This window comes from Crocodylus siamensis, chromosome 14 (genome assembly GCF_052110815.1).
Source record: "Crocodylus siamensis isolate JL-2025a chromosome 14, ASM5211081v1, whole genome shotgun sequence".
In the NCBI taxonomy this organism is placed as follows: domain Eukaryota; kingdom Metazoa; phylum Chordata; order Crocodylia; family Crocodylidae; genus Crocodylus; species Crocodylus siamensis.
The window spans coordinates 3,745,622-3,767,651 of record NC_143408.1 but is presented as its reverse complement, the minus strand read 5'-3'; the positions used below and the strand labels follow the sequence as shown (position 1 = coordinate 3,767,651).

Below are 22,030 nucleotides of genomic sequence, written 5' to 3'. Positions count from 1 at the left end.
ACATATCGCTTGGTAGCTCATCGGTGACATTTTGAAGGTGGATCTAACAACCTGCAAGCTTTGACTGAAGCTGGTGCATGTAAATGACTTAACTAGTTCATGCTTTCTGCCCTGCCCAATTAGTTGGCACCAAAGACCTTATCTATAAAGTCTAAGAGTTGTCCCTGCAATATAAGTAAAGGCAATACTTTACTTCAGTCTTCTGCTGCTTCATCCTGATCCAATCAAAATAGAACCTAGATGTGCCCATTGATGGTATGGACAGGAGGAAGGGTGATCTCTGGGCATGATGTGTTGCACTTGTTTGGTTAATTGTCATCTAGACTGCATATGGAATAGGGCAGGTATGATCTCACTGAATCACCTTCCTTAGGTGGAAGTGGATTCTAGCCCCAACATTCAATGTTTGAATTAAGCTGAAAAAGGAGCTGGGAGCTGCTGTCCAGCCAAATGATCTACCAATTCCATTTTTTTTCCAAGTGGTCAAAATGCAGTGAAACATCCAATTGTTGTGACCTACAGCAATGTTTCCAAAGACAAATCCCATTTTCCTGTTCTTTGTCTCTAGTTTGCTTTTCGGGGCAAGAAATGGCTGTTTGTACAGCACCCACCAAAATAAAGGTCCTTTCTCAACCAAACCACCACCATGCTGTAGTCCACTTGCCAGGTACTTCATAAAAGTTTAGCCTTGTCTCTGTCTTAAAAGTTTTGCTTATGTTTGCAACAGTGACCCAGGATATTTGCTGACTTCCTTTTCCAGGTGTTGTTCCCCCCCCCCCCCACACACACACACATACACACACACACCTGTGCACTGTACCTGTGAAAATTTAGGTTCCCTGGGTGGATCTCAGGCCAGGCACCTGAATTCAGCCAGTTTGCTTTTGAAAGGCTGGGTCATATCTATTTCAGGTGTGTTCCCAAGTCAAATCTTCAGGTAAAAAACACACATGAGCTCACTGCAGCTAGTATAGTCTGTAGGAGAAAACATGATGGTAGGTGCAGTTCCTAGCACCTCTGATCTCTTAACATAAACCCAGCTGAAGCACAGAAGACCCGGTGAAAAAGTGAAGTGGTGCTGATTCCCTTCAGAGGAGACAGAACTGTGCTCTTGATGAACAGAGCAAAGCTGGGCACTTCTGAAAATGGCCAGGATGAGGCAAATTCTGCTGTTGTCAAAATCCATTGGGGTCCTTATTGCTGTGAGGAGAGAGTGAAGCTGACGCACGAGTGCTTTGGAAAAATCTCACCTGTCCAAGGCAAGCTGAGCTGGGCTTGGAAGCAAGTCTGTGCAGGCAGGGTCATGCAGGATGTGAGTCTCCATTCAAAGGATGCCCTGGAGTGAAGAATCCCGTCAGTTGCTGCACCCTGGCTGGGACACATCTCCTACTGCACCATGCTCATGTTTTGGGGCTTTTGCTTGGCTGTACACAGTGTTGTCGTCGTCATTGTCCCCGTCGTCACCAGCCTAGGTAGGAATATCGCTTGCTCCTTGTCTGATGCCAGCTAACTGCAATGCAGTTGATGAAAGCAGGGAGGTGAGACTGCTGTTTCTTTTCAGCAGAAAGCTTGCTAGTATCCGCGCTGCTTGCATAGGAAGCGGGCCAGGCCGCAACCGGGCAGCTTCCCTGAGTCAGGTTGCCACCCTGGGCAAAGAGGGAAAGTGGCTTGCAGAAGTCACTGGCTTGGGTGCAGTCTGGGGCAGATGTCAATCCAGGGTAGTCCCCTTAGAGTCAGTGCTATGGGACCATTGCAAACCTTGTGTTGGGAGAACTGGGCTCCTTTGTTTCTGTTGGTCACTAGGCAGAACTTGGAGCCCAACCCTGGGGATTTTGGTGTCTTCCCCAATCTGGCCTTCCTTGAGTGTTTGTTAAGGGGGAATGACCGGAGTCTAGTCTTTGGCCAGGTCCAGAGTTTGCATAAACCGGGGACTGTGCTGCTTTTGGGCAGCTGTCCAGGCCCCTGCTCCTTGGGATTGGATCCTTGTTCAGCTCAGATTCCCCAAAGGTATTGAGCTGCCCAACTGTGATGGACATCCACAAAATTAGAAACTAGGTGCTTGAAGACCAGTGAGGATCAGGATTATAATCTCCCTGCCTCAGTTTGCCTAACTACAAACTGGAGAGAATACTGCTGCCCTACTGCACAGATGCATTTGGGCAACAAATGCATTTAACTCTCCATTCTGCCCAGACCTGTGAAGGGGGCAGAAGGGCAGGCCTGTCTTCATGGGGCATCTGACAAAGTCCGTTATACCAAGAGCCGCATGCCCTTTCCCCCTCCTTCCATAGTGTGCTTAATGGATAATTTAGAGTGAGATTGCAGGTCCCTGGAGGCACTGGGATGGCTGGGTCAGGGGGCATGTTGAGATCTTTGAACAGTATTTGTAGGCAGTCTGAATTATAAGGGCAGGGTCACAGTCAGGAACCAAGTGCTGAAGCAGTAACTTTGGGCAAGGCCACGGCAGCCTTTGCGCGGGCAAATGGTTTTGCTTGTCTGAGGATGCTAGCTGGGGTCCTTCATGAAGAGCAAGTAAGTCTGGGTTGATCCAGGAAAAGCCAGGTTTTTTCTGGGAGCAGGAAGCTTTTTAAACCATACCCTCCAACCCGACCTGGCTCAGGGAGAGAGACGAATCGCCTTTCAGTCTCACAATCGCTGCCAAAAAGAAGGAAAGCCATCGATGCCAGCCCTGCATTATAAACACTAGACCAGTCCTTCCACCTCAAATAACAACGAGCAAGGGCAGAACAAAGGCCATGGACAGATGTAACCCTTATGCCGGTGTTAAATTATACTAGTGGTGTAAGAGGAGCTATACCTCTGTAAATTTAAAAAAGCTTTCATTTTTCAAGTTAACGGTGGTTTTCATTTATGCTCCTATCCATGTAAATCAGAACAGCTGATACCAGCTGCAAAGCAGTGAACCCCCCTTCTGTTAAAATGCTTTAAAGTTATATCTATCTACAGCCTGAAAAATGCCCCAACCTTCATGAATCTGTATCTGTTTTCCTTCCCTTTTCAGTGAACAGACCCGAGCATTTAAGGCCCTTTGTAAAATACCATGAGAGAGTGTTTTATGACACAGAAGCTTTAGAACAGCTGCATCAGAGGTCAAAAAGAGCCGCAGAAGAGCATGAAACATTGATCCAGCTGGAATTCCAAGCCTATCAGAGGTGCGTGGCTCCATATATTTGTGTCCAGGGTCTGTACTGAGGCCAAATCCTATCTGATCTAAATCATTACACACTGCAGTGCTACAACAAGCTGAAATCCAGCAGGTACGTACAGCTAGCACAGTATCCTATTATGCTTCGTTTCAGATTGTGTTCAGGTGATCCATCATCGTTTATATTGCAGCACCTGGAAGCTCCTGTCAGGGACAGGACCCTCCCGGTGCTAGGTGCTGTACAAAGCCCACAGGAAACGAAGATAGTGCCTGCCCCATATTGCATAGGCCGTATGAGGCAACAGCCACCGTATAACAGGTAGCTAACAATGGTCAGAAGCCAGGAAACCCTAAGCCAATACTGGCCACACGATAGGCAGGTTACAGCCCCCTCTGCTCTCTGACTGGTTGCTAAATGTTTTATACGCATCTATAATGAAGGCAAAGCTTACACCACTACTTCTAGTACTGTGGATGAGATTTGACTTCCATTGTGTAGTGCCAGCAGCTGGTAGAGGGGACAAGCGCAGAACATTTTCCGAGGTTACAAAGTCCACCCATTCATCCATGTTCAGGTAGTTGGGCTGTTAACTGATGTCAAGACGTTGTCACTAGTGAACCGCTGGAAGTTCAGCACGTGCTACATTGAAATTAGTAAGTGCCCCCCCTTCTTTCATACCTTCTAGGGTCAAAAGGGACCTGAGTAGATCATCTAGTCCGACCCCCTGCCATGGCAGGAAAGAGTACTGGGGTCAAACGACCCCAGCAAGGTGTACATCTAGCCTCCTCTTAAAGACCCCCAGGGTAGGAGCCAGCATCACTTCCCTTGGAAGTAGGTTCCAGATCCTAGCCACCCTGACCGTGAAGTAGCATCTCCTGATATCCAGCCTAAATCTACCCTCTGCCAGCTTGTGACTGTTATTCCTGGTCACTCCTGGCGGTGCTCAGGGTTACAGGGACTTCCCCAGTGCCTGCTGATCCCCCCTGACTACTTTGTTTGCTGATTTCAAAACTTGTCCTGGAAGTGGCGCGTTACTGTTTGCCCAGCTCTGTTACTGCAGCGAAAGGAACACTTCATTAACTCCAGGGGCCAAGCTCTGGTTCCAGGCGTGAGATATGTGAATGTGTTGAATCTGCAATATATTCTGTGCCTGCCAGTTTGCCAGCACTTTTTCCCCACACTTGTGGTTGGAATTATTTATTTATGGGCCCTGGGACAAACAGCACTGGAGCTGAGTCCCAGCCAAGCATCTTGGACATACCTGTGACTCCATATGCCAGGAGCTGCAGGGCTGGTTTGGCCTTTTGCAGGACTCTGAACTGCATCTGTCGCAGCACAGAGTTGCCTGGGGAGTTCAGTGGCCAAGGCGAGCAGAGTGGGGGTGGAATTGTGTGAGCAAAGGGGAAAAGTGACTTCTTCCAGTCGAGGCTACGCGTGAAAAGGGGAAGTGTCCAGATACCGCGGTGATGGGCTGAACAGGACAGAGCTGTTCTAAAAGTTGCCATCACCAATAGCTGCAGGTGAAAGCTCTCGCACTCTTCTCCACAGCATGGAAAGCAGCAGGAGATGAAAGGTGTTTAGACCAACTCCAGGTGGACAAAGTTATTTGGGTAAATGTAATATCTTTTATTAGACTAACTGATTAGTTGGAAAAATTGTTCTTTGCCAGCTTTTGGGCACAAACACGCTTCTTCAGTCATAGGGAAAATCTGCTGGCATTAATCTTCTCTCTAGGGTCAAATAGAAACTTAAGCCAAAATGCAGGTCTGTGAAAATGCAAATGTGGCAGGGGTGTTGGTTATAGCTCCGTTGGTCTGAGGACATAGGCAGATAAGGTTCGTTGGGTAAATATGATATGTTTTATTAGACCAACTAAATAATTGGAAGAAAATGCTCTTTGCACAGCAGGGAAGATCGGAGGGGAAAGGACTTAATGGGTGTGAGAGAGGTAGGTGTGTGGTGGGCAAAATTCCCCTATTTTTTCCGCCCCGCCACAACCTACCTGTTTCACACCCATTAATGCCTACCCCCTCTGATCTTCCCTGCCACACATTTGCATTTTCACAGACTTGCATTTGACATATTGGCATAATCTTCTATTTGACCCTAGACAGAAGACTAACACCATCAGATTCTCCCTATGCCTGAAAACTGTGCCTGAAAGCTTGCAGAGAACAAACTTTCCAACTTTTCAGCTGGTCTAATAAAAGATTTCACATCTACCCAAAGAGCTTTGTCTGCCCATGTCCTTTGACCAACACGGCTACAATCAACACCCCAAAACATAGACCAACTCCAGGCATTTCACTTCCTTTCCAGGACCTTCAAGCTGAGGCTGAGCAGGGACACGAGTGCTTTCACCAAGGACTTTGAGATTCAGGTCAAGGACAGCTCGAAGCCAGGAGATGTCTCTTTTATTTACTCAGGAGACTTGCACGGTAAAAGTTAAACCTGCTGCCCTGAGCATGGACACTTCCCAGTGAGAATAGCGGGACCATTAACAGTTCACCAAGCCCCCCAGACAGCCTGACCCTTTTCCCTGATAGGGAGGGACACGAGTGTTCAGTCTCAATGCCCTGATAGCATTTGGTTCTTCCTAGTTATCAGGGTTCTGGTTTCTTTGATGTGGACTCCCATGGATTGAGACCCTGCAAAACTCACTACATGGAGCCCACAGAGCATCAGACAGGCATTGGCAATGAGATGGACCCCTTATCTGGTTTATGTATTGCGCTGCCAATATGGCTAGAAGCTGACTTGCATATGTGTTCAGGGACGTGAGCTCCATCCATGGTCTCCTGGAGCTTGGGGGCAGTTGCTGGGGACCCTGCAAGGAGATTGTCCCTTCAGAGAGCAGGGAGCCCTGTGATTTGCCATGCGGTGATCCTGGGGGATTCAGAAAAACTGGCAGCCAGAAGCCAGAAGGGCTTCACTTTGAAGCAGAGCCTTGGAAGTGGGGGAGGAAGGTGGGTATCTTCAGAGCCTGTTGAGCATCTACTGTCACACAACACATTTGACTTGCGGAAGTGCGGTGAAGCAGCATGGATGAGTGGGGACACTGCAGGTACGTGGCTACTTTGGGCGGCGTGTGCATAAAATGGGTGAAACATGGCCACATCCCCTGCAGCAGCTACTAAGATAACATTACCAGGGCTACAGGTATCAGGAGCAGGGCCACCTCAGATGCTGAAAATTGATCAATATCCAGTGGTTGTTAACCCCAGACCTCTTCTGTAACTGGTAATGAAGATGAAAGCCTCCTTCTCATTTGCCTGTACCCCTGTGCTGGCAAAACAGATGAGCCTGGATCCTTCTGCCATGGGTCTATCCACAATGGCCTTTTTGAAGGGTTCATCCGAACCAAGAATGGCACTTATTACGTGGAGTCTGCTGGAGCATGCACCAGCACCAGCACCTCTCCAGGTCACTCTCTGATCCATCATGAACGTGACATAGGTGAGTACCAGACTCTAGCACAGGTCTTTGGAGTGACTGAGGTTTATAAAAAATATATATATTTTGCAGCTCAGAAGCAGCTATTGCCTCTGCTGTTTGACCTGGCATTTCAAATGCACCTTACATCTGCTGAGCCCACCAAAGGCTTTTATAAACACTGAATGCAGCAATCAGGGCTCAGATCTCTTTCTGACTATTTGTGTTTTGTACTGAGGCAAAGAAGTGAAATGATTCATCTAAAGCCATGTAGTGAGTCAGTGGCAGAGCACGGAATAGACACCAGGACTCTTGGCTTCTGGTCTCCTCAGCTGGAACTGAACCCAAGAACCCTGATGCCTGATTATCTGCTCAAATCATGCTAGGGTTATTGTTGGGAGGGAGTTAGAAATTGCTGAAACATAGAAATCATATAAAAAATGGATGGCAGATCATCTAAGCTAGTGCTCTATTAAGGCAGGATCATCCCTGCATCTCTGTCTGTGACATCTGAATTTTCACTCTAGATTATTCCTTGTTGGACGATCCAGACTCTGCTGCCTTGACTGAGAGAGCACATCAGATCCTGCAACATTTCCAGCAGGAGCTAAAGTTAAAGGTGAAAAGAAATGGTAGAGAATAGTTTTAACTTGAAATGAAACAAGTTGAAGCAACGAAAGTACCATGAGGAAAGGACTGCATGGGGCATTGATTGGTTCTGAATTCACTGAATAACATGCTGGTGGGCATGGGAACTCAAAGGGCTTTGATTCTCCGTCACGGAGCTCTTGTGCTTCGCCACCTGCTATAGAGAGCGGGAGATGGAAAAAGAGGCTAGATTCTATTTACTGTTCCAAGAATAAATCCAATTTCCCTAAATGTGGGTAGTTTAAGAGTGTTGGTGTAGCCGTGGGGGTTTAGAAATTATGTGAGAGGCCTAAATTTGGGAGAAGAATTGGGTTTAAGGGGAAAAATTTGAAAAAAAAAAAAAAAAAAAAAATTTTGGGACATATCTCCTATTTTCATGAAGTTTATAGTTCTGGCAAGATGTTGACACATAGGTAACATTTCCAAGCTTAGCAATTCTCTGCATCTGGCCCCAAATATCGGTGACTTCAATGGGACCTGTGTAAGCATGTCCGTAAGAAGTTGAGCATGTGCATAAGGCCTTGAAGTTCCTCTCTGAAGCTGCTGCTGCTGCTGCTCCATTTTGCCCTGGAAATTAATTATAACCCAGAATATCCCTACACACTCCTAAACTTTTTTGTCAAAAAAAGGGGGAAACCCTGGAGAGAGAGAAGAGGAGTTTGGATTATTCTAGGACATCCTGCCTGCTGCATCTGCAAGTTGATTACTTGTTCTACCAAAGATTTGGCACCACAGAGGCAGTGGTTTCTCAGGTATGAGTATTAATTATTGTTACTGTTGTTGTTCCTTTTGCTATTCGAAAACAATGATTGGTGAATGTAATGTTCCTTAAAATACTGGTTTGATTGGAAAAACTCATCACTGTTGTAATGATGTCATGACATTTGAATGGCATCATGGATCCCATTCACTCCCCCATCTCTCACACAGGATGGTAACACTGTAGAAAGGTAGAAGGAGTGAATTGCTTGGAGAATCATCAGCTTGTGTCAGGGATTTATGGGGAAGGCACTGGATTTGGATGCAGGTGTAGTTCTTGGCTCTCTCGGGAATGCCCTGAATGTCCTTGGAGGCACCATTTCATCTTTCTGGACCTCAGTACACAATCTGCAAAATGGGGAATAGTAATAATACCTCTGTGTATTTAGGTTGCTAACTCTGTACATAACGCAGAAATCCACGGGCCTTATTAAAGGGTTACTTGCTTATATATAAAACTAAAGGTTCATTACCATTGTTGGTACGGTAAGAGTAGCAAGGAGGCTGTCTGCCTTGGGGCTTCTTGTAGTATTTACCTTTCAGTTGTGACATAACCTCACACAGGTTAAATCTTCTTTGAACCAGCTTAAGAATAACAATACCTCTTGCTGACTTTTCCTCTCTGCCTCCTGCCAATTTGAGATAGTAAGAGTAACAGTCCTCCCTGGCCCTTATACAGCACTTTCCACCAGTAGATCTTAAAGTACTTTTACAAAGGAGGGCAATATCATTAACCTGATTCAACAAAGGGGGAAAATTGCAGCACAGACAGGTGACAAGAGCTGTCTGAGGTCAGCAGGAAGGCAAGTAGGAGAGCAGAGAACAAAGTCGAGGTTGCCTGCATTCCCCGCCCCGTGCTGCATTCATGACAAGTGGTTTTGTCCAATTAACGTTTGTGTCTCCCCCGCAGGTTGCCAGCTACATAAAAGCAGTGAATGCCATTTACGAAGGAACAGATTTTGACGGTATCAGGCACATTGACTTCAAAGTGAAAACATTAAGCGTAAGTCAGTTGGGCACTTGGGTTTTGATCTCCATGGGCTTTGGATGAGGTTCTTCAGGACCCAAACGCATGCCAAGGCAGATGGAAGTCTGGTTTCATTTTTCTAAGGGGTAGTTGCCTTAAGGGGACAGTTTGGCTAAGGGAGTTTGCAGGCTTAGATTGCTCATTCATTTGTAACTTAAAATGCTAGTGATGAATGATATTGGGTGGTTCACGAGAAACATGACTGTTAAAAATAAAATCTCTGTTGCTACATGTCACAGCAAGTGACTGGCCGGTTTGTGTTGTTTCTGCGCTGTAGATAATCCAGGAGGATGATCCTTCTGGCTCCAGGGACTCACCGTACATCGGTCCAGAAATGCTTCTCATGCTGCACTCCAAGTCCAACTGGAATACCTATTGCCTCTCCTACCTTCTGACGGACAGGGACTACAGTGGAGTTCTTGGGATTGCTTTTAATGGACAAGCTGGTAAGAAACAGCCTTTAGATAGATTTTGTGCCACGTGCACTAAAAACAAAGGGTGGTCACACTCTGGTTGTAACTATAACCAGGATTAGTCACCATCTGGTACTGTTATTCAAAGTCTTGCCAGTTCCTTTTCTTAACGTGAGTTGTCGTTTAGGAGTAGCATTCCTGTCTTTGCACAGGGTTTGGACCACATGACTTGTGGTCCTTTCCAGCCCTATGAGTTTATAAGAAATGTTGTGTTTGATGCTTAGTCTAAATTTGTTTGGAAAAACTCTTCACTCTCCACTTGCTCTGGATCCTAGTCTTTACTCCTCTGATTTCTGGCTTACGTCTCCAGAGTTTCTGCTTTTTTCTTTCTGGACTAGGTGACCTGGGCGGCATCTGCTCCAAGCACAAGAAGTTCCAGGACCAGGAGACCTCTCTGAACACAGGGCTGGTCACGCTGCAGAATTATGGCCAATACTTGCCGCCTCGGATAATCCACATCGTCCTGGCCCACGAGCTGGGTCACAGCCTGGGAGCCCATGTGAGCACGCAGAAGGCATTGTGGGGATAAGTGGGAGTGATGCTTAAAAGCAGAGGATCTGTGCAGATGATGGCAGGGAACCCTCCCTCTTTCAAGCAGCCAAAGCAGATGCTCAGCAGAGAGAACTGCACCAGTGCTGCATTTTTCAGGCCTGGCTCTCAAAGCAGATCACCAGTGGGGCAGGATGAGATTAAGCCATGGGGAGCCAAAGGAGCTAAATGAAGCAGCTGAGAATGCAGGGTCACAAGTGATCTGGCATAGAGCACAGGTCTCCTGGGCGCAAGGCTAACACCTGGGTTAGCTGTTGGACCATGCTCATTTTCTTCAGGGCTTTCCAAAGTCCATCTTTTCAGACACTTTAACGGGCTTTTTATGACTTACTGTTTAATTTAGTTGTGGGAGGAAAAGAAAGCCTTCAATTCCAAATCCCCCGTACCTTGTAACTGGCACTCTTATCTAGGGTTTTTCAAGCTTTTGTGTTCAAGAAATGACTGATTTTTGAAGTGTTTTATATGTCCATAGAACAGGGGCCTGTCTGGAATTCCATCTATTAAATGCATAGAACCAGACTGGTTTGTAAAGCTAATACATTGCTATTGAATTAACTTATTGGCTTCTGTGACAACATCCAAAATAATCTTTGACAAAACATTTCCAGCAGCTCGACTAGGCATTATGTGATATTGAAACACACAGAAGTTTGTGAAGCACGTTGGGATGAAACAGGCTGCACTCATGAATGATGTTGCATTGTGTATTTACAACCTAGCAGGAAATGTCATCTTTTAACAATATACATGAATCTACAAAGTCCTAAAAATGGCTTTTATGATCAGAGAATAGAAGAGCCCCTTCAGGTTGGTTTGGCTCCTGTTCCACGTTCAGAGCATGCGATCTTCTGTTTCAGCACGATGAGAGTCAAGAATGTGTGCCTTTCAACATTGACACCACATACGGGAAGTACCTGATGTTTGGTCATGCCACAGATGGATGGCAACACAACAATGACAAGTTCTCCACGTGCAGCATCGAGTACATCAGGAAGCTCCTGAGAGCCAAAAAGGACACGTGCTTTGTTGGTAAGAGGCAGTAATGTGTTTGAATTCTTTAAATTCTGCTGTCATTTGTCTGAGCTAATTGCAGTTAGCTCAGTGATTCTTTGCTGTTAGACCTCTTAGCCTTGGTTTGTTGTGGGTGATCTCTTTTATTGAACCGACTCTATAGCTGGGAAGGATAGAGACAAACTTTCAGGTAGCAAGTCCCCTTCCTTGGGTCTCTGTAGGTGTCATTTCAGACGTAAATTATAGCAAAGGGATTTCTTTTTGTTTCCCCAAAACACTGTGGGCAGCTCTCAGCTTTAGCAAGACATCAGCAAAAAGTTGAAATTATTTAGCCGGGAGAGCAACTTAGATAACATAGTGATGGGTGCCATAAATGTAGCTGTGGACAGGTGGATGGATGGACAAGGGACTTGACTATTTAAATGCTGATGGGTCCAAGTGCAGATTTTCATGGTTCAGCCCAAAATGAACATTGGCAGCTGGTGAATTAAGGAGTAACACAAGACAAAGCACCATTAGATATTTCTAGGGAGCACTAGGATCAATTTGCTGTTCCCAGATTAGAGGTTCAGAAAGGGTTCCGTTTTATGACTGGTGACACCCCATGCTAAAGCAAAGGCCAAGCAAAATTCAGTCCTCAGGGAACAAGCGGATCTCTCCACCCCCTCCCCTTAATGCACTGTGTTGTGTAAATGGCTTGACGTACACGACAGCTCGTGATCACCAAGCATTAGGTGTTTGTCCAGCCAGTCTTGCTAGTCCCGTGTCATCAGCCCCACAGTCAGCTCCTGGTCTCATCGTTGGATCTATTTTTCTTTCCCTTCCATTCAGAAACTGAACGTCCCATCTGCGGCAACCGGATAGTGGACCCAGGAGAGGAGTGTGACGTGGGGAACGACATCTCCAACCATTGTTGTTATGCGGCTAGTGAGCCAAACGGCATCGGCTGTAGGTTGAAGCCAGGGGTGCAGTGCAGGTAGGTGTCCCTAATGCCTTATTAGCTGTTCCTTCTCTTCCCATCAGACTTTGTGGGTGACGCTCATCCTATTTGCTGCAAATGTCTCTCCTAGGATCCTGCCGGAGACACCCAAGGGCACTTAAAAGCTCTTTTGAGGGTGGCTGAGGCAGGGAGCTGTTTGTTACTTGTGACAAGTATCCCAGGGGCTTGTCCACAACAAACATAGTGGCACTTGAGCAGGAAGCAAGGATACAGCCGTGGGACCTGAGCCTTATGCTCTAGGCCCTGTAGATATGCTCAGTCCCCATTTGCAGCGACAGCTGCTTATCAGCAACGTTTCCTGTACCCTGCATATCTGCAAGGTGCCACTCTACATTCACACAGTGCTCCGTGTAACAGCAACAGCTCCTTAGGGACAACAAAGCCAGGGCACTATATCTATTGCTAGGTATTTTGATCTAACTGGATGCATAAGTGACTGAGCCACCCCTACTAGGAGGCACGGCTTCTTTCAAAGACCTTCAATACCAGCAAGGTCTCCAGCCCCGCAGCATTTGTTTTAAACTGATGCCCCTATGTGTCCCCAGTCATGGTTATTACTCCATATTAATAACCCACATGCATGATGCTCATACCCAGGAGGTAAGTCATTGCCTCGGTTTGCTGTTACTACCGAGTTGGCAGCTTGCTGGCATGCTGTGGGTTGGCTACTTCCCCATGCTTATCTGAACCATTGCTCTATCTCCCAGCTCGAGCCGGGGCCTGTGCTGCAGCCAGGACTGTGTCTTTAAATCCCAAGGGGAGCTCTGCCAAGAGGAGACGGAGTGCGCCTTCGCGAGCGTCTGTTCTGGGCTAGCGGCTCAGTGCCCCACACCCGTCCCCAAGGACAACGGCACGTTCTGCAGCAGGGGCACACGGATCTGCCTCGCTGGGGTTAGTCCTGACTGTTAACCTTGTCTGACTGGGGGTTGTGACAGCCAGTGACTTTAAGGGCTAAACCAGGCTGAATAGGATGGGCCATAGCACTGCTTACTGCATGGGTGAGGGCCTCAAAGGCTCCCCTAGAGCAGGTTCAAGCTAAGTAGCCCCATGGTAGGTGCAGTTAACCTGAGGAACTCACTGCCACAGGGTGTTTGTGAGGCAACTTGCTCAGCAGAACTCACATGGGGATAGGGCATTTATACCACAGGAAAGGATTGAAACCTTCTAGTTTTGAGGCATTAATGCAGCCCCTCACTACCAACCTCTCCCTGCAAGCACGTTACTCCAACACAGTCCAGTCCAGGGGTCCTGGCTTGACCTCTGGGAGATGTGAGTACTAGACTAGGGACCTGCTGCAGACTGGCAAGGCCTGTGGCCTCCCCTCTAGCCATGGGGCATGATGCAGCATGCGCTGCAGGTGACACAAGGAATTCAGTCCGCCTGGTACCTTCCATTGGGAACGGGGCTTGGGAAGACACTTTGTCTTGTTAGATGGAGCCAGCACTTGGGAGAGTTTTGGTCCCTCGGTGAATCCGCCTGCTCCCTGCCTGGGACAGATCACTGCCCTGGAGCAGGCATATCCCATAAATCCCACTCCTATTTCTCACTTAATTCCCTAGCTCTGCCTCGCCTCGCTCTGTGTTAAGTACGGACTGGAGCAATGTGACTGCGTCAGCAGCTCTATGAGGGAGAAATGCCATCTCTGCTGCCAGCAACCAGGTATGCTGACTTGGGATCAGGGGAAGCAGCACCCCCTGGGTCAGAAAGAAGCATGAGGGCTGGGAGTGTTGCTACTGGCCCTACATCAAGGACACGGAAGAGGCTGTTGGTTTTAGGCAGCAGTGCCTCCTATGCAGGGACTACACAATACCCTGACACAGTTACTTCTATGGCACAGACAGGGTGGTAGCATGGCCCCATTGCACATGGGGTTAAAACCCAACCCTGCAGCTCCATTTTATAATAGGACTAAGGCTTCCCAGGGTGCTAAGGGATGCAGTTATGTACCTTGGGAGCAGCTGAGCATTAAGTGACATGAAAATCAGAGCCAGGGCAGCCCACTGCTGAGGTGCATTACCCACTACGTGTCCAGGCCTTGATCATTCCTTTTAAACCATCTGTTGTAGGCCAGGCCAGGACATGTGCCAGCACAGCCTCGTTCCTGCTGGAGCATTACTTCAACGGCTCACGGATCCCACTCACCCCTGGCTCCCCATGCTGGGACAAGACAGGCTACTGCGACAAGTTCCACACCTGCCGGCTCGTGGATGAGGACGGCCCCATCGCCAGGGTGAAAAACTCCATCTTGGACTTCGTTGAGTTGGAGGATGTAGCGGCCTGGATGAAGGCAAGCTCCTGTGTGGGGCCCCGCATCCCTGACTAGGGCTGTAGGTAGACAAGCATGTGGGGGAAGTGGATAGTTGAATCAAGGCCTAGTGCAGAGGGGCTGGACCCAATGATCCCATACCCATGGATAGTTGAATCAAGGCCTAGTGCAGAGGGGCTGGACCCAATGATCTTCCGAGATCCCTTCCAGTCTTACAATGTATGAGTCTATGAATAAGGCAGCTCTGGGATTCCTACCTTGTGTTCCAAACCCTGCTGCTGACTGGGTGCTTGACCTTGGCTAAGTTACTGGCATCTCCATTCCCTGCACCATGCAGGTGGTGACAGCCGCATCCCTTGCAGAACAGCTGGCAGTAAGGCAGTTTGGATAGCTTAGTAGCAGGTCCAGGTCCGATTCCCAAGGTAGGGTGGAAGGTACCCAGCTCCTCAGGCCGCTGAGGATTGAGCAGTGGCCTGGCTTTGTCCCTCAGAAGCGCTGGTGGGCTGTGCTTGCGATGATCCTGACTTTGGCAGCAATGATGGCTGGCACTGTCTTCCTCTTTGGAAGGACTCTCGATAGCGAAACAGGTAAGTGGAGGTTTCAGATAACTCCCACCCTGCCCCATCCAGTTCCTGCTGCCCTAGGGAGTTTCAGCTCCTGCTCTGGAGAACGCTGAGGGACGTGGGCCAGCACCTTCCCCAGTTCTGTCCAATGGACAAAGTGAAAACTTGCTCTGGGGGTGCCATGGGAATTGCCACTCAAAAGCATCCATCTATCTCTTGGGGAAAGGAGAGCAGAGCCCAAGTCACACCCATAGGAAATCTGGGGACAAAGCATCATAGGTGTCCCAGTTGCCCGTTTCCTCCGTTAATCCCCAACCTCTGTCTCTTACTCCACATCACCAGCAACCTCAGGCTTGTATTAGGCCCCTTGCTGCAGCAAAAGCAGAATCCCCCACAGGTCCTTATTAATTTGCCCCAGGGGCCTGCTTCCCGAACTCAAGTCTGGTGACTTGTCTAGCCTTGACCATCTGAGCAAGACCCAGCAGTCACCAGGTTCGAGTACCAGGCCCGCACCAAGCCCCTAGGGCCAGAGAAGCCACCAGACATGATGCCCTGCAAAAGCCAACTAGGAGCCTTGTGCAGTTTTACCCAAGTTAAATACCCTGCTCCAAACACTCTCAGCCCCCAGCTACTGAGCCCATTTTCACAATGGATTGCTCTCGGTCCCTGACCCTGGGGCAGGGACACCAGAGATACTGCTCAGCATGCGACAGCTAGGAGCTCATCCCAACTGCTACAGAAGAATCACTGCTGATAGTGGTTTGGTTTGGTTTCTTTTTTACTTAGAAGAGAAAAGCACAAAGAGCACAGTCAGGGAGGCCTCAGCCAGCCAGAAGCCTCAGCACAGACGGATGTTAATATACCATGAACACGAGGAGTTCTACATGGAAACCACGCACCGGGAGTATGAAACTATCATATAGCAAAGCATCCAGATCCAGCAGTGCTCACAAACCCCCTCACGAGTGGATTTTCCAAGAGGTCTCAGCTCATGACAGGCACATAAAAGAAGGGACTGGACTTGTCCCCAGCAATTTCTGCTGAAAAACCAGCTCTTGGGATCTACGATTCCTGGGTTCTGCCCTCCGCACAGCAGAGCACAATAGGAGCCTCAAATGCTTCCGTGTAAGGTTAGTCCTTCCACTGCCAGATTTACTGAGTGACTTTTGCTTCAGCTCTTTGCAGCTCGGCCTTCTGCCCAGGCGCAGACAGAATTGATGTTCACCCTGCAGCTTGTATAGAGATATCGGTGCTGGCATTAAACTACTGAGTTTGGGTACTTTTGTCAGCATAGCTAGCCAGCTACTGGTACCCAACCAAGCTAGTTAGTTTTAAAACTAGCTCAAGTAGGTCTTTGCAAGCCACAGTGCCTGAACTGTAGATTTACCTTCCATCTCAGAAGCTGGTCTCCATCAGCAAAGTGATTAACCTTTCTTGCTTCGAATCATTTCCTATATCACCCTTCAAATGTTTCAAAAAAGAATTCAAGACACCTTTCACAAGAGGCATCATTTCTTTCCTTGGCGAAAGGCTGGTCTGATGGCACTGCCTATATGCTACATGGAAACAAGGCTGTATTAGTCAAGGTCTCACTGAAGTTACTGAGACCAAAATCTAGGTAGATTTGAATAAGGCTACGCAATCGGTAGATTCAAAGGGGACACAAGATTGGCATTAATCAGTGTTGGGGGTTATAAAGGATGGGATGATAAGTCAGAGATACCAGTCAGTCCAGTGGATTTATCTTAAGATAGAAGAAGGCTCCTTGTCCCCTTGCATTTGCTGAACCGCTGATTATTTGTACTGGGGTTTGTCCTTGGACCAGATCTTTTAGTATGTCCGTTGGGCTGGTTAGGTGTTGTAGGGTTTTGGTTTACACATATACAATTCTGAAAGACCTGGCTTCCTAGCGATCAATGGAGATAGACTGGTGCATTTTAACCACTGTTATAAAGTTTACTAGGTAAAACTCACCCCAAATCAGGGCCTGTCCCCACTGCAGCTCCTAGCCCCCATGGCAGAGCCTACGTGCCGACACTAACCCGAATGCAAAGAGAAGTTCCAAAGTCTTTTATTGTAGCCCTTGCGTGGCTGAGCTGCCCCTTAAAGGTGCATGCTCCTTAGATGTGCACCATCTCGGAGACGCAGCGAGCCCTGGAGAGCGTTCATTTAGCAAGGTCCTTCACGTACTTCCAGCCTTTCTGGGTATATTCACGAGCCCTGGTGGGAGCTACAGACAGAGCCGACATGGCAGTGTGAACTCCTGCAAGAAAAGACATGGAGGGGAGTCCTGAGAAGAGCATTAACAAAGCATATGTCGTACCACCAATAATGTGGTATCATGGGTCACACTCCCTTCCCCGTTTAAACGCGATACCAGAGATCTTGGCTTATATCAAGGGAACCTTCAGTCAAGTCTAGGCCCAAGTAATTCCTGATTCTGGTGCAGTTGTTATGGTCTCATCAGTAGTCAGTGGGTCCTCCCCACCACCATTACCTACATCACTAGCCAGTGGAGTAGTATAACCTTTGTTCTTGGAAGCTTGGAAGAGTGTAGGTTTGGCAAATGTTTGGGGCAATTCAGCCCCTGTACTGAGCAGGGGGCTGAATCAGATGTCCTCTTGTGGTCCCTTTCAACCCTATCTTTCTAGGATATTAAATGAGGTCTGAAGGAAGGGAGACTTCATGGTTACAGCACAGGCCTGGGTCCTGGGTACTCTGTATTTTATTCCTGGTTCAGACACAGGACTTGCTGTGCAACTCAGGCCTGGAAACAGTAAGCAACTCGTCCAGTCTCTCCTATTGGAAAATGAGAAGCAGGTTGAGTTAATTTTCTAGATGTTTTCCACATGTGTTAGCAATGATCAGATCAAAAGGGCTGGAGAAGGACATTGTATTATTTGGAGAAGTCCCAATAACCATCTTACATTTTCAGACCATCACAGCAGGTTAGAAGCAGAGTCTCATTGTACTAGCACTCAAAGGATTTTATAAAACTCAATTTTTAATCGACGACTTTCTAAAAAGCAACTCAGCACTATCACACTTTGTTGCCAATTCTACAAGTGCTGCTGTACTTGGGTTACTGGCTGCAAAAAGGCCACCTGCCTTTTACATGGCATTTTTATCAGTAGATTTTAAAGCACTTTTTAATAAGAGGGCCAATATTATCCCCATTTTACAGGCGAGGAAACTGAGGAACTGAGTTGCAAAGAGGGATCCACCCAAAGCCACCCTGAAGGTCAGTGGCAGAGCCAGGTCTTCCAAATACTAATCCAGTGCTCCATGCACTAGCTCTCGCTGCCTGCTTTCCATCCCTTTGCTTCAGCGTTCAGTATAAGGACACAGCACTGCATCCTCACGATAGGATTCTAGGATAAGTTACATCAGTGACAGCAGCCCCCTTCTGCAGCAAAAAAGGGGGAGCCTTACCTTTGTTCCAGGTTTCAGAGACCGAAAAGTCAAATTTTGGAGTAGAAGGAAGCTGAAAGAGAAAACAAGAGGCAAAACCTCAATGTCTGGCCCATTAGCTACATACAAAGCCACTAAGCAACATGCGAAGAGAGGAAAGAGCAGAGCAGGCACCACCAGGCTTCCCAGATCATGCTGAACAAGGCCCTCAGGCCCCGATTGTTAAAGGTATTTGGGCACCTAACTCCCTCTTCATTTTCAGGGGGCACAGAAAATAAACCTGGGCTCTTAACTTCTCTTTTACTGGCCCATCTGTAAGACTGGGGCAGCAGGTAGCATTTCAGAAGTGCACCAAAATGATTTAGATCCAAATCCACTGGCTGCTTTTAAAAATGTCACCGTTAAATCTTACATAAGCCAGGACTTGGTTTATTATAGTTATATCTCGATTTATGGCACTAGGGTTTTCCTAGTCCAGCAAACACTGTCCTTGCAAGGCAAATCATCCAATCTAGGGAGTCAGAGCCAGGCCAAGAGAAAACTACCTCAAGCAATTGATAAACCATGTTATTAACAGGAAGCAGCAGGGCAGGAGTGGGTCTTTGAGGGTGGATTCATTCAGTAATTTTTAGAGCAATGGTTCCCAACCTTTTTTACCTGCAAAGCAGGATGGGGCTGGCTGCCTCCCACTCGGGGCTGCCCCGGCACCCAGCTGTGACTGCCGCCAGGTGGACAGATCGGGTCTGAGAGGGGGGCTCGTGCCATGACCTGGCAGCCAACCCTTCATGGCCACGGCCCGGTGGCTTGGGACCTCCAATTTAGAGGCTTTCAGACAAGGGATCAGGGGCATTATTCATCATAAAACACCTCCCAGATCAGTGTTTCTCAACCTCTCAAGTAGCAAGTACTCCTGAACTTCTGAAAAACTTAGTAAGTACCCCAACACTCAATTTTCCAGGGGATTTTCTATTTTCAGACTACTGCGTGCCATATGTTGGAAGAAGGGCAGTGTATATAAGGCCGTGATATGACAGGGGTCTGATCTGGTGTGTGTAGAGTTGTACATCCCTGGTGTAAAAGGTGGCAACTCAAGTATGGGGTAGAGGTGATGCTGGCCAAAGTTAGGGCTGCATCCAGTGCTATGCAAAGCGTGACATGCCAAATTATTACTGGGGAATTTAAAGCACCATGCAATGCACAGCGCACCAAATTTTTCGCCAGAGTTTTGAGAGGTGGAAGGGGCGAGAGAGAGAAGAGGGTAAGACACAGGTGGGGGTACACGTACCACAGGTTGAGAAAGCATGTCCCAGACGACACGTTCACTCTCCTCTACCGTCCTCCGCACCCACTTTTTTCTTGCAGACCCCACCTCCAGTAAGACCCAGGGCTAGTTCAAAATCCCTTTTCCTTCCAAGGTGAAATCCCAACTCCGCCAAAGTCGGCAGCAAAACGATACCCATGGGAGAATCCGAATTCTGCTCCCTTCCCCCTCCAGCGAGGGGCTCCCTTTGGCTGCTCCCCCCGGGCCGCCCGCACGGTCCTCACCTCCCAGCCGACGTAACTCGTCCATTCCTGGATGGCTGGAGGCAGCGCCGCTTGCGCCTTGCGGAGGGCTTCGGCACCTTGCTTGCTGCTTCCCAGCAGGCCCTGGTCATACGCCACGTACACCGCGCCGCCGGCCAGGCTGCCCTTGACCACAAACCTGGGAGGGAAGCGCAGCTCGTGCTGTCCGAGGCGGCATCGCTCGCCCCGCGGGCCGGGAGGCAGACGGGGCAGGTCTCACAGGACTCAAGGTGCTATGGAAGTAGCCCCCCTCAGGGACACGGGCCACTCCCCCCCAACCCAGGGCACTGTGTCCCTGGTTATGTGTGCCCCCCCCGCACACCTGTACTCCCTGACACGTGTGTTCCCCAGTCAGCCCCCATACGCATGTACCGCCCCCTTGGCACGAGTTCCCCAATCACACGTGCACGTTCCCCCCGCACACATGGCACGCACCCACCCAGGACATGCGTGTTCCTCAGTCACGTGCCCCCCTGGACGTGTGTGTTCCCTAGCCATGGGCGCCCCCTCGGGCCCCCCGAAGACGCACGTGCACCCCCTCCCCCCGCCGGGGGAGGTCCGGTAGCCGCACTCACTTGACGACGGGGTAGAGCCGCGACGCCATGACCGCAGCCCAAGGGCAGCGCCCGCCGCACCGACACCTCCGCGCCCGGCCCGGCTACCTCGCCGCACAGCCTGCCGGGACTTGTAGTCGCCTGCCGCGGTCACGTGGCCAGGCCGCCATTGTTGCCTGGGCGCGGCCCCGCCCCCGCCGTAGCGCGCACTTCCGCCTCAATGGTCGTCTTGGCGGCGGCCTGGCTTCCGGGTTGGGGGTGTCACGTGATCCCCGCCCTGGGGAGGGGGGCTGTCTCAGCAGCCTCTGCGAGGTGGGGGCTGGGGCAGGACCCAGGGAGATCACTGATTGGTTCCAAGAGGACACGACGTGAAACACGTCTACACTTCACACGCCCCGGAGCGCGAAAACCTCGTTTCTTCAGCAGGGCTCGGGACTGGGGGTTACGTCCTGAACGGGGGCAAGCGGGACCTGGAATTTGCCTGGCACCCTCGTCGGGGGCCGTTTCTAATGACACCTCAGTAGGCTTAGTTTCTTGATTGTAAAGGCACTTGTTTGGGGGCTGGGGGCTTTGGAGTGGTAAATCTTCACGCCGCAGTTTCGCTTGGACGTGTTCTTCTCTCGTCCTGGCTTCAAGTGTCGAGTGAGTCCGGGAAACCGGGCCGCGGCTGCCTTCTTGAGCCTGCGGCAGTTAGGGTGTGGTGCTATGTGAAACCCGCCCCCCCCCCATTCATCTGAAAATGACTTATGGCCATTTCTGTGCCAACGTTGTTACCTGGTTTCCTGCTGATCCTTTTGTCTCCAGCACCCAGCCATTGCACCTCTCCCAGAACAGCTCCCAAGCCATCCCAGTCGCCAAAGGATTCAGCGGTTCCCTACTAAGATTTCCACCTCCCTTTCTGGTGGCTTTGGCACAGATGTAAATGCTGGCAGTACAAAATGGTATGTTGAAATTTTGAGTAAAATGGATGAAACTGAGCATTAAAATAATACACGGGCACTAGAGTGGTTGCATTTTTCATTTCCCCATGTCATCCGTGACTAAGCTTTCACTTATCTGAAGTTGCTGCAGGATTCCTATTCCCCGTCCTCCCGGGTGCGATGTGGAAATCAGCAGGGCCAAAGAATATAAGTTCAGCTTGTTGCAGAAACATCCCACTGTATTTACCTGTACCCAAGAGGACTTTGAATTTAAGACCCCCCCCGCTCCAGTAATTAGATTCTACATATGGAAACTGTATACATTTTTTATAATTTATAATTTAGCATATATAGGCTCTAATTATTGGAGGGTTGTCTTAAATTTGCCTCCCCCGGCAAGCCCAATTGCTGCAGAAGAGAAAGCAGCATCAGTGGGGGGCATGCAGTGGAGTGGGGAGGTTCACCTCTGCCCTCCTTGCATCTTCTGCAGTCTGCCCCCCTCCACCGCGGCTGCAATGTGCCGCAGAACTAGATCAGATTATACAGAACTTATCACCCGAAGTTAGATATAAATATACTGTATCATTCCTTTAGCTTGTAGTAATGATTAGTGTAATTAAATGTACTGACTGTAGTTTTCTAGTAGATATTTGCATTACGTTTCTTAGATAAGTCCTAAAAATAAAG

The 22,030-nt window shown here is 48.8% G+C and overlaps 3 protein-coding genes across 3 annotated transcripts in view; 2 read left to right on the top strand and 1 right to left on the bottom strand.

The window, feature by feature from the left end:
- Window positions 1-1,330: 1,330 nt before the first annotated feature.
- LOC149853204 (disintegrin and metalloproteinase domain-containing protein 10-like) lies at window positions 1,331-16,815 on the top strand. Its single transcript, XM_090027751.1, has 16 exons — window positions 1,331-1,472; window positions 3,023-3,173; window positions 5,487-5,605; window positions 6,465-6,623; window positions 7,127-7,218; window positions 7,877-7,999; window positions 8,917-9,009; window positions 9,311-9,479; window positions 9,845-10,005; window positions 10,913-11,084; window positions 11,898-12,042; window positions 12,774-12,957; window positions 13,626-13,725; window positions 14,133-14,353; window positions 14,823-14,919; window positions 15,682-16,815. The coding sequence occupies exons 1-16, from the start codon at window positions 1,397-1,399 to the stop codon at window positions 15,816-15,818; spliced, it is 2,199 nt and encodes a 732-aa protein (XP_089883877.1). The 5' UTR covers window positions 1,331-1,396; the 3' UTR covers window positions 15,819-16,815.
- Window positions 16,816-16,950: 135 nt separating this feature from the next.
- On the bottom strand, window positions 16,951-20,598 carry MICOS13 (mitochondrial contact site and cristae organizing system subunit 13). The gene is made up of 4 exons (XM_090027753.1): window positions 20,445-20,598; window positions 19,852-20,008; window positions 18,328-18,379; window positions 16,951-17,158 (listed from the first exon to the last, which is right to left on the bottom strand). Exons 1-4 carry the CDS (start codon window positions 20,471-20,473, stop codon window positions 17,061-17,063), a joined length of 336 nt encoding a protein of 111 aa, XP_089883879.1. The 5' UTR covers window positions 20,474-20,598; the 3' UTR covers window positions 16,951-17,060.
- Window positions 20,599-20,764: 166 nt separating this feature from the next.
- The window catches only part of LOC149853202 (hydroxysteroid 11-beta-dehydrogenase 1-like protein), a 29,457-nt gene continuing 28,191 nt past the window's right edge, over window positions 20,765-22,030 (top strand). The window contains exon 1 of the mRNA XM_090027912.1: window positions 20,765-21,364. The gene's annotated coding sequence lies outside the window, so the exon portion shown is untranslated. The remainder of the gene's footprint in view (window positions 21,365-22,030) is intronic.

What these genes read in the sequence shown, in the direction of transcription:
- MICOS13 (XM_090027753.1), bottom strand. Translation starts at nt 20,473, where the DNA reads ATGGCGTCGCGGCTCTACCCCGTCGTCAA. An exon ending in CGAGTTACGTCGGCTGGGAG is followed by an intron (nt 18,380 to 19,851) that starts GTGAGGACCGTG and finishes TTTCTCTTTCAG; the next exon opens with CTTCCTTCTACTCCAAAATT. An exon ending in CTCTGAAACCTGGAACAAAG is followed by an intron (nt 17,159 to 18,327) that starts GTAAGGCTCCCC and finishes CTTTTCTTGCAG; the next exon opens with GAGTTCACACTGCCATGTCG.
- LOC149853204 (XM_090027751.1), top strand. Translation starts at nt 1,397, where the DNA reads ATGCTCATGTTTTGGGGCTTTTGCTTGGCTGTACACAGTGTTGTCGTC. An exon ending in TTACTCAGGAGACTTGCACG is followed by an intron (nt 5,606 to 6,464) that starts GTAAAAGTTAAA and finishes CTGGCAAAACAG; the next exon opens with ATGAGCCTGGATCCTTCTGC. An exon ending in TGCTTTTAATGGACAAGCTG is followed by an intron (nt 9,480 to 9,844) that starts GTAAGAAACAGC and finishes TTTCTGGACTAG; the next exon opens with GTGACCTGGGCGGCATCTGC.